The 13619-nt window shown below is 32.9% G+C and overlaps 1 protein-coding gene across 1 annotated transcript; it reads left to right on the top strand.

Annotated features, from left to right (window-relative positions):
• On the top strand, positions 1-7601 carry LOC144837284 (uncharacterized). Its single transcript, XM_078692334.1, has 4 exons — positions 1-1060; positions 2201-6864; positions 7216-7230; positions 7548-7601. The coding sequence occupies exons 1-4, from the start codon at positions 1-3 to the stop codon at positions 7599-7601; spliced, it is 5793 nt and encodes a 1930-aa protein (XP_078548460.1).
• Positions 7602-13619: the final 6018 nt, after the last annotated feature.

Genomic DNA, 13619 nt, shown 5'->3' with positions numbered 1-13619 from the left:
ATGGGGGAAGTAGGCATTCATTGTGAACATACCGAAAGGAATTGTGGTATTAACAGAGCTAGTCAGATTGTTAACAGAGCTAGTCAGATTGGACATCCTCTTAAAATTACGAATATTACAGGTGATGGTAATTGTTTTTATCGTGCAATTTCATACATTATTTCTGGGACTGAAGATAATCATTTACTTTTAAGAAGAGCAATTACTAATCATTTATTGGAAACTGATGACTTATTTATTAATACATTTAGTCACGAATATAGATCAGTTAAGGAATATGTGTTTAAAAAAAGAGTAATGGATAATGGAACGTGGGCATCCAATACTGAAATAAGTGCAATGGCAAACTTGCTTAATACAGATATTTATTCATTTAATGATCAACTTTTGACGTGGCAATTGTTTTCTGCTAAAAAGCCGGGAAGAATAGATGATGTTACAACTAATAATGGTATATATATTTTGTACACCATGAATGTGCATTTTAATGTAGTAGAATCTGTCAATGTCAGTCAAAATAATTTTCAAGAAACAACAGGACAAGTTGATATGAATGTGACATCCCAAAAGAATTATACAACACAGAAACGAAAGCAAATGAGAAAAGAATGTCACACATTTGAAGACATAGAACCAAAACACAAAAAGAGTAAAACTGTTGAGGGACCTTGTTCTGGAAGTGAAGTAAAAACATTGAGAAGGAAAAGAAAAATATCTTATGAAAATAGAAAGCAAAAAGAAAAGAATCGTCAGAGAATGAAAAGAAGAAGAGAAAAAAAAGATAATTCAATAGAAAAAAATGAAAATAGAAACAAATATCAAAGTGATCCTGCATACAGAGAAGAAAAGAAACGTAAAGTAAAAGAGGCACAACAAATAAGATATGCTGATGATGATTATAAATTCCAAAAAAGGAAAGAAAACAGAGAAAGACAACACAAAATGTATAGATGTGAACCTGAATATAATATAAAAGTACGAAATAAAGCGAGACATAACTACAATATTGATTTGGATTATCGAACAACCAAACAAGTCAATAATCTGTTAAATTATAAATGTAATGAAAAATTTACGCAAAATTTGAAAGAAAAATTGAAGAATAGATACAATAATGATATAATATTTAGACATAAAACTAGACAAAATAATAAACAAAGAAATGCAGAAAAGTATCACAATGATTCAAAATTCAGACAAAATTTGAAGCAAAAATTAGCAGCGAAGTATCGTAATAATTCAAAATTCAGAAAAAACGTTACGCAAAAATTGGCAGAGAAGTATCGGAGTAATTTGAAATTTCGTCAAAACTGTAAACAAAAATTGACAGATAAGTATCGGAATAATTTGAAATTTCGTCAAAACTGCAAGCAAAAATTGGCAGATAAGTATCGGAGTAATTTGAAATTTCGTCAAAACTGCAAACAAAAATTGGCAGATAAGTATCGGAGTAATTTGAAATTTCGTCAAAACTGCAAACAAAAATTGGTAGATAAGTATCGGAGTAATTTGAAATTTCGTCAAAACTGCAAACAAAAATTGGCAGGTAAGTATCGGAGTAATTTGAATTTTCGTCAAAACTGCAAACAAAAATTGGCAGATAAGTATCGGAGTAATTTGGAATTTCGACAAAACTGTAAACAAAAATTGGCAGAGAAATATCGAGGGAATTTAAAATTTCGTCAAAGTATTAAGAAAAGGTGTAAGCAAAGATTTACAGAAAAGTATCATGGTGATGAAGGGTTTCGAAGAAATATTATGAAGAAAAACATGAAAAATAGGGAAAAAAAGAAAAAAGAAAACAGTAATTTTGAGTTTGTTTTAGAAAATTTCAGGGAAACAGTTTCTCGTGGTCCTGAATATGTTTGTTGTGTATGCTTTAAAATGTTATTCAAAGATCAAGTTATGAAGTGTACCAAAGCTAAATACAAAAATAAGGCTTGTATAAATGAAAAGTATTTGCATATTTGCAACAATGAATGTAATAAACCTTGTCAATTTATCGAATCACCAAGATGTCGTTTATGGATTTGTTTCACATGCCACAGGAAATTGTTAAATGGGAAAGTCCCTGCAGAAGCCAATTCAAACAATTTACAACTACACGATATTCCTCCTGAGCTTAGGTGTTTAAATAATTTAGAGCAGCATTTGATTGGACTGAACATTCCTTTTATGAAATTAATGAATTTACCTAAAGGTGGACAGCATGGAATACATGGACCTGTTGTATGTGTACCTTCAAATACTATTGAAACTGTTAAAATGCTGCCTAGACCACAGGTTGATGATCAATTAATATCTGTAAAATTGAAGCGAAAGTTGTCTTACAAAGGTTATTACAAATATAAATTTGTTAATACTGCCAATGTTATTCAAGCACTTAGATTTCTACAAGATCATAACAAGTGCTATTTTGATATAGCTATTAATGAAGAATGGCACAATTATTTATCTGAAAAAAATATCGAAAATACAAATACTAATGTAGATGAAAATCAAACATGTATAGAAAATAATGAAGAAGAAGAAGAAGAAGAAGAAATAGAAGACCGATTATGTGGTGCTACCTTTGATACAAGTCTTCAACCTGTTGACAGGCGACAAAATTTGGTTGATGAATATTTTAATGACATAATTTGTTGTGCACCGTGTGAAAATAATAGTCCTATTGCATTGTTAAGTAATAAAAGCAATGAAGCAAAATCATTTCCAGTGTTATTTCCAACAGGCCAACCAACATTCCATGATACGAGAGATGTTAAAATAACACTTGGACGTTATTTTCACAATAGATTAATGCATATAGATAACAGGTTTGCACAAAATACAGAATTCATATTTTATGCTCAATCTTTATATGAACTTCAACAGATTTTATCAAGTATTTCCATTGCATTGCGAAAAGGGTCAAGTAAAAAGGATGATTTTAGTAAAGTTACTGTATCCGATTTAAAAAATGTTAACAAAATTGAGGAAATTTTAAAATCTGATAGGGGTTATAAATTTTTTAAACAAATTCGTGGAACTCCACCGTACTGGCAAGCTACACAGAAAGATGTAATAGCAATGGTTAGACAGATTGGAAAGCCAACATTTTTTCTTTCATTCTCAAGTGCTGACTTCCGTTGGAAAGAAATAATGACGACATTGTTAAGTCAGTCAGGAGACCAAAGAAACATTGAAGAATTGGAATGGGCAGATAAATGTAATTTGTTGAAATCAAATCCAGTGACTGTTGCCAGAATGTTTGACAAACGCTTTCATACTTTTTTGAAAAATGTAATTTTGTCTGAAGCACAGCCTATTGGTAAAGTCATAGATTATTTTTACCGAATTGAATTTCAAATGAGAGGAAGTCCACATGTTCATATGTTAGTATGGGTTGAAAATGCTCCTATTTTTGGTACAGATAAAGATAACGAAGTTATTAATTTTGTCGATAAATACATTTCTTGTGCTGTGCCATGTGAAAAAGTAAATCCTGAACTGAATGAAATTGTTAAAAGTGTGCAAATTCACAGTAAAAGACATTCTAAATCATGTAAAAAAAAGGGAACAAACTGCAGATTTAACTTCCCCAGACAACCTTCTGGAAATACATTTGTTATGAGACCTACAATTGCGGATAAAAAAAGTGATGATAATGATGACAATAAACAAGCAATGGAGCTATTAACCTCAGTAAAAGATGCTGTGAGTAATGAAGGAACATATAAAAATGCAATAGAACTTTTCCAAAGTTTAGGTATTACACAGAGTGCATTTGAGAAAGCAAATAATTGTGTAGCTACTGAGGAAAAGATTGTTATAAAGAGAAACCCTCAAGATGTGTGGGTAAATCAATATAATCCTTCCTTATTGAGAGCATGGAATGCTAATATGGATATTCAGTATATTACAAATGTGTATGCATGTATTATTTACGTTATAGGATATATGTCGAAATCTGAACGTGAAATGGGCTTACTATTATCTCATGCAACATCAGAAGTGAAAGAAGGCAATGAAGATGCTAGGCAAAGTTTACGAAAACTTGGTAATGTGTATATGAATAATCGAGAAGTGTCTGCACAAGAAAGTATTTATCGTGTTTGTAGTTTGAGGTTAAAAGAATGTTCAAGGAAAGTTGAATTTATCCCAGTAGGACCTAATCCTGTTAGAATGAGCTTACCACTAAGTGTAATTAAAAACAAAGCAGATGATGATGTAAGTGCATGGTTACCAAATAAAATAGACAAATATAAAGCTCGACCTAATAGTTCTGAATTTAATAAAATGTGCCTTGCAAAATTTTGTTCAGAATATAGAATATTGAGTTCATCAGAAATGAAAGGAAATAAACAAAAAAAGAATGTATTTCAATTAAAAAAACAGTTGGGATTCATCCAAAAAAGAACAAGAACTAGCAATGCTATAATAAGATACCCTCGATTTCCAATGGATGCAGCACCTGAGAAATATTTTTTGAGTATACTTCAGTTATTTCTACCATTTCGAAAAGATGAACAGTTAAAACCACCAAATTTTGAAACGTATGAACAATTTTATGAGAAAGGATGTGTGAAATTATGCGGCTGTAAATTGCAAACTGTAAATTCCATAGTTAATGGAAACATGAAACAATATGAAAAAAGTGCTGATGATGTTGAAGAAGCAAAAGAGTTTTTATCAAAATTTGGACCACAAGAAGATGCATGGAGCCTATTATGTCCAGAAAGCGAAAAAGAAAGGTTAGACAACCCAAAGCCAAATGTAGACGTTGATGATGAAGAAAATGAATATTTCATTCCAGATTTTGGACTTCAAAAAAACCATACATCTAAAGTAGAGTCTAATTCATCTAATATTCCAAGGCCAGAATTGAACAAAATGATTCGATCTTTAAATGAAAAACAACAACATATATTTTATAAGACAAGACAATGGTGTTTAGACAAAGTTAATGGTAAAAAACCTGAACCATTTTACACTTTCATAACTGGAGGCGCTGGTACAGGGAAAAGTCATTTGGTAAATTGTATTTATAATGAAGCGACACGTATTCTTGGAAAAATTATGGAAAATCCCGATGATTTGTCATTATTAAAATTAGCTCCTACAGGGATTGCAGCATATAATATTAAAGGCCAAACAATACATAGTGCTTTGTCTATCCCGATTAATATCTCACTTCCATATCAACCACTTGGAGAAGAAAAAATAAGTGCACTTCGTAATAAATTGGGTCAGTTGCAAATTGTTATTATAGATGAAATATCAATGGTAAATCAAAGGTTACTTTGGTATATCCACGGACGATTAAGGCAAATAAAACAAGTACGCAATGATAGTCCATTTGGTAACATTTCAGTAATTGCTGTTGGTGATTTTTATCAGTTACCCCCGGTGATGGGCAGTTCGTTATATAAAGACACATTGGAAAGCTCACTGTGGATAGATAACTTTAAGCAAGTACAGTTAGATCAAATCATGAGGCAAAAAGAAGATAAAGAATTTGCTTTATTGTTAAACAAATTGCGTACAAAAGAAAAACATGATTGTTTGTCTGATAACGATTTATTAGTTCTAAAATCACGTGAAACAGGTGAAGAATGTGAAGATGCTGTTCATATTTACCCACGCAACAAACAAGTTGATGAATGGAATAAAAAAATGTTGCACAAAACCTGTACAGACATTGTATGCATTGAAGCAGAAGATAGTGTAGTAAACAGCAAGAAACAGAACAAAAATTGTGACAAACCTCGGAATTCACGTCAAACTAGTTTACTAAATTATTTGTGGATTGCAATTAATGCCAGAGTGATGTTGATTAAAAATGTAGATGTTAAAAAAGGCTTAACGAATGGATGTATGGGACATGTTGATGAAATAGTCAAACCTGACCATAACACCAAACCAGTATCTATTAAAGTAAAATTTGACAATAATGACATTGGTATTCAGGCAATTGAAATGTTTAAAGAATCTTTGGGGAAAAAATACAGTCGAAAACAATTTCCTCTCAAATTAGCATATGCATGCACAGTTCATAAAGTGCAAGGAATGACAATGGATAAAGCAGTGGTTTGCCTTAAAGATACTTTTACGCCTGGACAAGCATATGTAGGCCTCAGTCGTGTTACTTCAATATCTGGACTTACTATTGAAAATTTTAAACCTAGTCTGATTTATTGTGATCCAAACATAAAGAAGTGCTTAAATAATATGGATTCATACGTACAATGTAATAAACAAGGTCATGATTCGGATTCTAGATTTTCAATAATGTTACATAACATTCAAGGACTTAAACAACATTTTGTTGATCTTCATTGTAATGATTTGTTTATGAATTCTAATATCATATGTCTAACTGAAACATGGTTGAACAAGGATGATGATGTTTTTGACGTACGCATTGAGCCGTATAAATTTTATCACCAAACAAGGTATGATTCGTATTCTAATACAAATGACCTCAGTTCCAAAATAAAACATCAGGCTCATGGTGGCGTTGCAGTGTATGCCAAGAACACGTCTTCAAGCAGATTAAACATATGTAATAATGATATAGAAGCACTTTCATTTTTAATAACAAGTCCGATTTCTGTTGCCGTGTCAGTAATTTATCGACCCCCAAGTTATGATATTAATCAATTCTGTCTAAATTTGAGAAAACATTTGGAAGAGTTACATAAAATGAGTACAAAATGTATTGTAATGGGTGATTTTAATGAAAATCTTTTCAAACAATCTTCTAGAGTAAATCATTTAATGTCAGAAAATGAGTACCAACAACATGTTACAAGTTCCACCACTGAAAACAATACATTGATTGATCATGTCTATAGCAAAGGTCTTGATTCATTACAGGCTGAAGTAATTCCAGTTTATTATAGCTATCATGAAGCCATTCAAATTAAATTTTAATTTCAATGATTTTAATTACTTGGATTATGTTTATATGTTATATATATAGTATTAATTAATTGTTTTAACAATTATGAAAATGAACTACTTTTAGGCTTTATCACAACATGTGCAACATCAAAATATTCTATCTAATTATATACTGGGAAGTAATACTTAAAAAGACAAACAAAAAGAATAATATAATAACTTATACAAAACATGAACAAAATAAAAATAAATTGGATATCATTGTGGCTATCTGTCCATGAGAGGCTGTGAATAATATCTAACTTCAACCCATGTCATTCTCCTTTTTAGGAGAAACAATATCAGGTGAGTTAAGTAAACTCATTTTTATCTTTTTTATGTGAATAATATAGGGACCTTTGTTTATATTATCTATGAATAAGTTTCTGATTTTGAACATGAACTAGAAGTATGTAGTTTTACATACTAATCTTACAGTATCTACCAGTATTCAATTAATGTTAAAAATAAAAAGTTACAGATATTTACAGAAGAAAGAAATACGATTTTGTTTTATTCGATTACCAATACGCCTATACCTAATTTCAGTTTTATAATTGGTTTTATAATATGTTGTTGCTGCTCTCCATATGAATAATCAATTAAATTTATTTTGGTTTTAGGTGTTCAATGGAATAGATTCATCTCTTCAAACAAAATGGGATCCGGGATTTTAGGAATTCATTAATGCAGTCATTCGCTCTTTCATAATTGTTTAATCGCGGCAAAGGATTCAATTATTGATATAAGATTTAATGTAGTTATTATAGAGAGAATTGAAAAATAAGAATCTTTTACGTATCAATAAATATGTGTTTAACCAATCCACGACTATTTACAAATTAACATGTATATACTAAGTATAGCTACAATTACTCATCACCAACACTAATTTATAGCCGTATACGGGCTGCAGTCGCGCGCGCTCATTTGAGTTAGTGTTTACCGACCGACCGACATACTGAGTTATAGAGTCTGATAAAAACAGACTTATGTTGACAAATATGTCAAATTTTATCTTTTTTGTTACATTTCTTCAAATAGGAAGTAATTGTTATAAATAAATACATTTTATACATATTTCAATATGAAATAAAAGATTATATTTTTAACAGTTATGGTGTGATGTTATTAGTTTTATCATAATAGTTATTATATCCTTTGGTACAAGATTTTGACTTTAACTGAGATAGTAGGTTTTAAAGACTTTCGGAAGGCAATTCATCTCAACGAGAACATAATGAACCAAGATGCACACTCTATAGTGAAGTGATGAAATATGACGACAAAACATTAAAAAAATGTTAGTGTGCTCTCTATTTTGTGTCACGTCTAAGTATATACACTATATACTGTATACGTACTACATACAGTGCAGAATAGGTGAAAATAAGTGACCAAAGTTATTGACGCTTTTGAACATGATGACGTCATCACAATTTTAAAAATGGTAAATCAGGCGAAAGATAATTGATTGACCTAGACAATATAAAACAATGGGGGGAAATGGAATACGGATAAGTAGAGATGCGCTCTCTTAAATGTGATGAGCTAAGACGAAAGAGACAAAAATCCTATATTTTATATTCGAGTGGCCATACGATGACGTCACAATGTCCAGTTAGCCATATTGATGCTTGAACCGATATCTACAACTCATCTACTTCCATAATATGTAATAACAATAAACTACACCATGTAGTTTAGAAACTATGACCGTTAAAAAAAAGGCATAATTTTGACAAATTTTTGAACTTTTTCATCAAAAACTCGCGCAAATTATCCAATTCCACGTGCTCGTATGACGTGATTTTGAGTCGAAATTGTTTAAAAGTTGGCAAAATTACTAGAAAAGGCTGGAAAATCATAAATCACGCGAAAAAAGTATGTTTTTAACGCTATATGCGCACGCGCGCGTAAAAATATGCGCGCGCGTGGGAATTTTTGACATGCTCAAAATGACATGAAACGCATAGAAAATTGATTAGAAATTGATTTTTCGCATTTTAAAATTTTAAACGCGCGTGCGCGCGTAACGTTCTGTAAAACATGCCCTTTTCTCTCCATAGAAAATTAGCGCATGATATAAATTCAACTTTTGCCAAGTTTCAATTTAAATGGTTTAATGGTTTTTGATCTAAATGAAATACGCGAAATTCATAAAATCGCGCGTAACTTACGCTGCGTAACTCGGACGGGACCGAAAACCTTATTACGACATCTTCAGATAGAGGTCAATCTTCTGATTAAGTTATACAATGTTATGTTAAGAATATTTAGAGATACACGCGCAACAAAATTCTGGGAAAGAAAGAAGAATAAGAAAGAAAAAAAAAAAAAAAAAAAAAAAAAAAAAAGATCCTGACAATAACAAGGGGTTATCCGCCAAGTGCGGATAACCAACTAGATTTGAACTCGTCACTTTGACGAATTCGGGTTATCCGCCACGCAAACTGCACGTGCACGTCATACGTTAGAATATTGAGCACAGAAAAACGATTATGCCATTGGAACAATTTTAGTGTGCTCTCTATTTTGTGTCACGTCTACAGAATACAGAATTATTAAGCATAACACTATATTGTATACGTACTACATTCAGTGCAGAATAGATGAAAAAAAGTGACCAAAGTTATTGACGCTTTTGAACATGATGACGTCATCAAAATTTTTAAAATGGTAAATCATGCGAAAGGTAATTGATTGACCTAGACAATAGAGAGGTTTCGCAATCTTACGAATACGATAACGAAAACGGATACGTCACGCACACGTATTCGTTTTCGTAAGCCATCAAAAAATCTGTTTCGCATGGCAACGAAATATCGAGGCGCGTCCAAAATATGACTGCGGTAAATTTGAGCGAAGCGCAGGTACGTGTTGCTTGGTGCTTGGCTGCCTAGGCCTAGCGTAACATCAAAGCGAGTGAGGACTTTAAAAACTGCTATTTATCTAAATTGACCTGGCATTTTAGTAAATTACTTTAGTAAATTACTTTCAATAAAGCTATAATTATATAATAATCATGAATCATTCCTAATTCAAATGCAAAATGTGCAAAATAGATCAAAAACTATACTCGTTTTGTAGTTACGAATATGACTGGTGATATTCGTCAACACGAATACGCTTTACGAATATGAAATGGGGATCAGCTCAAAAGTTTCACAAATGTATGACGTAGCCGTTTTCGTTATCGTATTCGTAAGGTTGCGAAACCTCCCTAATATAAAAAAAATAACGGGAAATGGAATACCGATAAGTGGAGATGCGCTCTATTAAATGTGATGAGCTATGACGTAAGAGACAAAAATCCTCTATTTTATATTCGAGTGGCCATACAATGACGTCAAAATGTCGGGTTAGCCATATCGATGCATGATTCGATATCTACAACTCATCTACTTTCAGAATATGTAATAAAAAATAAAATTAACCATGTAGTTTAGAATCTATGACTGTTTAAAAAAAGGCATAATTTTGACGAATTTTTGAACTTTTTCATCAAAAACGCGCGTAAATTATCTAATTCCACGTGCTCGTATGACGTGATTTTAATTCGAAATTGTTTAAAAGTTGGTAAAATTACTAGACATGGCTGGAAAAACATAAATCACGCGAAAAAAGCATGTTTTAACGCTACGTGCGCACAGCGCGCGTAAAAATTTGCGCGCGCGTGGGAATTTTTTACATGCTCAAAATGACATGAAACGCATAGAAAGTTGATTAGAAATTGATTTTTCGCATTTTGAAATTTTAAACGCGCGTGCGCGCGTAACTTTGTTTGAGACATGCAATTTTTAATCCATAGAAAGTTTGCCCTTGATATGACTTAAATTTTCACCAAGTGTCAATACAAAATGACTTTTGGTTTTTAACCTATGTTAAATACGCGAAATTCATAAAATTGCGCGTAACTTACGCTGCGCAACTCGCACGGGACTGAAAACCTTATTACGACATCTTCAGATAGAGGTCAATCTTTTGATAAAGTTATACACTGTTATGTTGAGAAGATTTAGAGATACACGCGCAACAAAATTCTGGGAAAGAAAGAAGAATAAGAAAGAAAAAAAAAAAAAAAAAGACAAAAGACAATAACAAGGGGTTATCCGCCAAGTGCGGATAACCAAAAAAAGATCCTGACAATAACAAGGGGTTATCTGCCAAGTGCGGATAACCAATAAAGCAGCCAAAGTTGATCAGTATCCTTTGCCCCGAAGAAAAAGTTACTAAATTGGACATGTCACAAGCGTACCAACAATTACTCTTGGATAAAGATTCTCGAAAATATGTTGTAATCAACACTCAAAAGGGACTTTACAATATACACGGTTGCCGTTTGGAGTCTCTTCAGCACCAGCGATTTTCCAGCGTGTCATGGAAGGACTATTACAAGGAATTAAAGGTGTTACAGTATACCTGGACGATATATTAATTACAGGAAAAAATGACTTTGAGCATTTCGAAACTCTTGAAACCGTTCTAAAGCGACTGGCAGATGCTGGACTTCGTCTAAAAAAGAGTAAGTGTGTTTTTATGGTTAAATCTGTTGGTTATTTGGGACACCTGATCGACAAAGAGGGATTGCATCCCACAAACGCCAAAGTGAGAGCAATTAAAGATGCTCCAGCGTCTCAAAACTTGACAGAACTCAGAGCTTATTTGGGATTATATTATCTTATTATGAAGTTTTTACCAAACTTATCCAACACACTTAATTGCTCTGTTATATGCCTTACTTCGTAAGGATAAAGCTTGGAACTGGACAAATTTAGAACAATCTACTTTTGATAAATCAAAGGAATTGCTACTTTCCTGCAGAGTACTTGCACATTATGATCCAAAAAAGGAAATAATATTATCGTGTGATGCATCTCAATATGGAATTGGGGCTGTGTTAGCACATCGACAAAGTGACGGTACAGAAAGACCAATCGCATTTGCATCTAGAACACTTGCAGAAGCGGAAAAAAAGTATTCGCAAATTGAGAAAGAAGGTTTGGCATGCGTTTTCGGAGTAACGCGATTTCAGTCTTACATTTATGGTAGACATTTCACATTGGTAACAGACCATAAGCCATTGCGGGGTCTTATTAATGAGGACAGACTTGTGCCTAGCCAAGCATCAGCTAGAATCCAACGTTGGGCACTGAAATTAGGTACATACAAATATACATTAAGATTCAAACTGACAAAGTCCCATGCCAATGCGGATGCCTTAAGCAGATTACCATTGCCAGGAAAACCAGAATCAATTCCACAACCTGCCGAAACTGTTCTATTGATGGAGCCAATGAACCAATCTCCAGTTTCCACAGCAGATATTAAAGGTTGGACGGTTAAAGATCCAACACTTTCTCGAGTTCTTTACTACATTGAAAAGGGTTGGCCCAATACTAATCCAAAAATTGAAAACTTGCAACCATATTGGATGGATCTGACAAAGAGAACTCTCTACACAAGATGGATGTATTTTGTGGGGAAATAGAATTGTTGTTCCACAGCCTGGTAGAAAACAGTTGCTACAAGCACTACATGACGGTCATACTGGAATTGTCAGAATGAAAAGTTTTGTTAGGGATTCGTTATGGTGGCCTAATATGGACAAAGACATATCAAAGCAGTGCGATACATGCCAATCCAATCAAACTTTACCACCTAAAGCACCATTGCACCCATGGAATTGGCCAAATAGACCATGGTCATGATTACATATCGACTATGCTGGACCATTTATTGGAAAAATGTTTTTAATACGATGCATACTCAAAATGGCTTGAGGTAATTCCGGTAAATTCCAACAACGACAAATACCACAGTGGATAAGCTCAGGCTTATATTTGCATCGCATGGATTGCCAGATAAAATAGTATCCGACAATGGAACATGTTTCACCAGTGATGAATTTCATACGTTCGTAAAGCGAAATGGAATAAGACATTCTTTAACAGCCCCATATCACCCATCATCGAATGGTCTTGCGGAACGTGCTGTACGCACATTTAAAGAAACAATGAAACGTATGAAAGATGGATATATCGAAACAAAAGTCGCAAGATTCTTATGTTGTAATTTGTATGTCCTTGTTATCAGTTTCTTGTTTTTAGGACCCAAGTGGAAATAAGTTTTTAACTTTTCTTGGCATTCCTTGTAATCAAGGCCTGTTTTATCCGTGCAATTGTTTTTCTATTTTCTATGTATTATATTTTATTGTTTTTTAACCTTGATTACCAAATAAAGTTTTAAAAAAAAACAATTCGAGATTCCTATTTAAATATAGAAATACACCTCATAGCACAACTGGCAAAACACCAGCAGAATTACTGAATGGCCGAAAATTGATCTTTTACACCCTTATCAAGCAGATCGTGTTATCACTCAACTTGAAAAACAGAAATTAGCCCATGATCGCCATGCAAAGAACGCACTTTTGTAGAAGGAGAGTAGGTGTATATAAAGAACTTTAGAGGACAAAATCTGAAATGGTTACCCGGAACAATAATATTAAAATCCGGTCGCATCTCATTCAAGATAAAACTAGAAGATGGACGAGTTTGTCGTCGTCATGCCGACCATATCAGGAAGCGTTCTGATAGGCCTGTTCAAACTCAGGATAAACAGCTTACAAACAAAAATGATCCTCCACAATTACCTCCAATGCTCATTAATCCAAATCTGAACAGTGGAAACAT

The sequence above is a fragment of the Antedon bifida genome, chromosome 3 (genome assembly GCF_963402885.1).
Source record: "Antedon bifida chromosome 3, ecAntBifi1.1, whole genome shotgun sequence".
NCBI lineage: Eukaryota > Metazoa > Echinodermata > Crinoidea > Comatulida > Antedonidae > Antedon > Antedon bifida.
The sequence above is the reverse complement of the archived record's forward strand: the minus strand, read 5'-3'. Positions and strand labels throughout refer to the sequence as shown.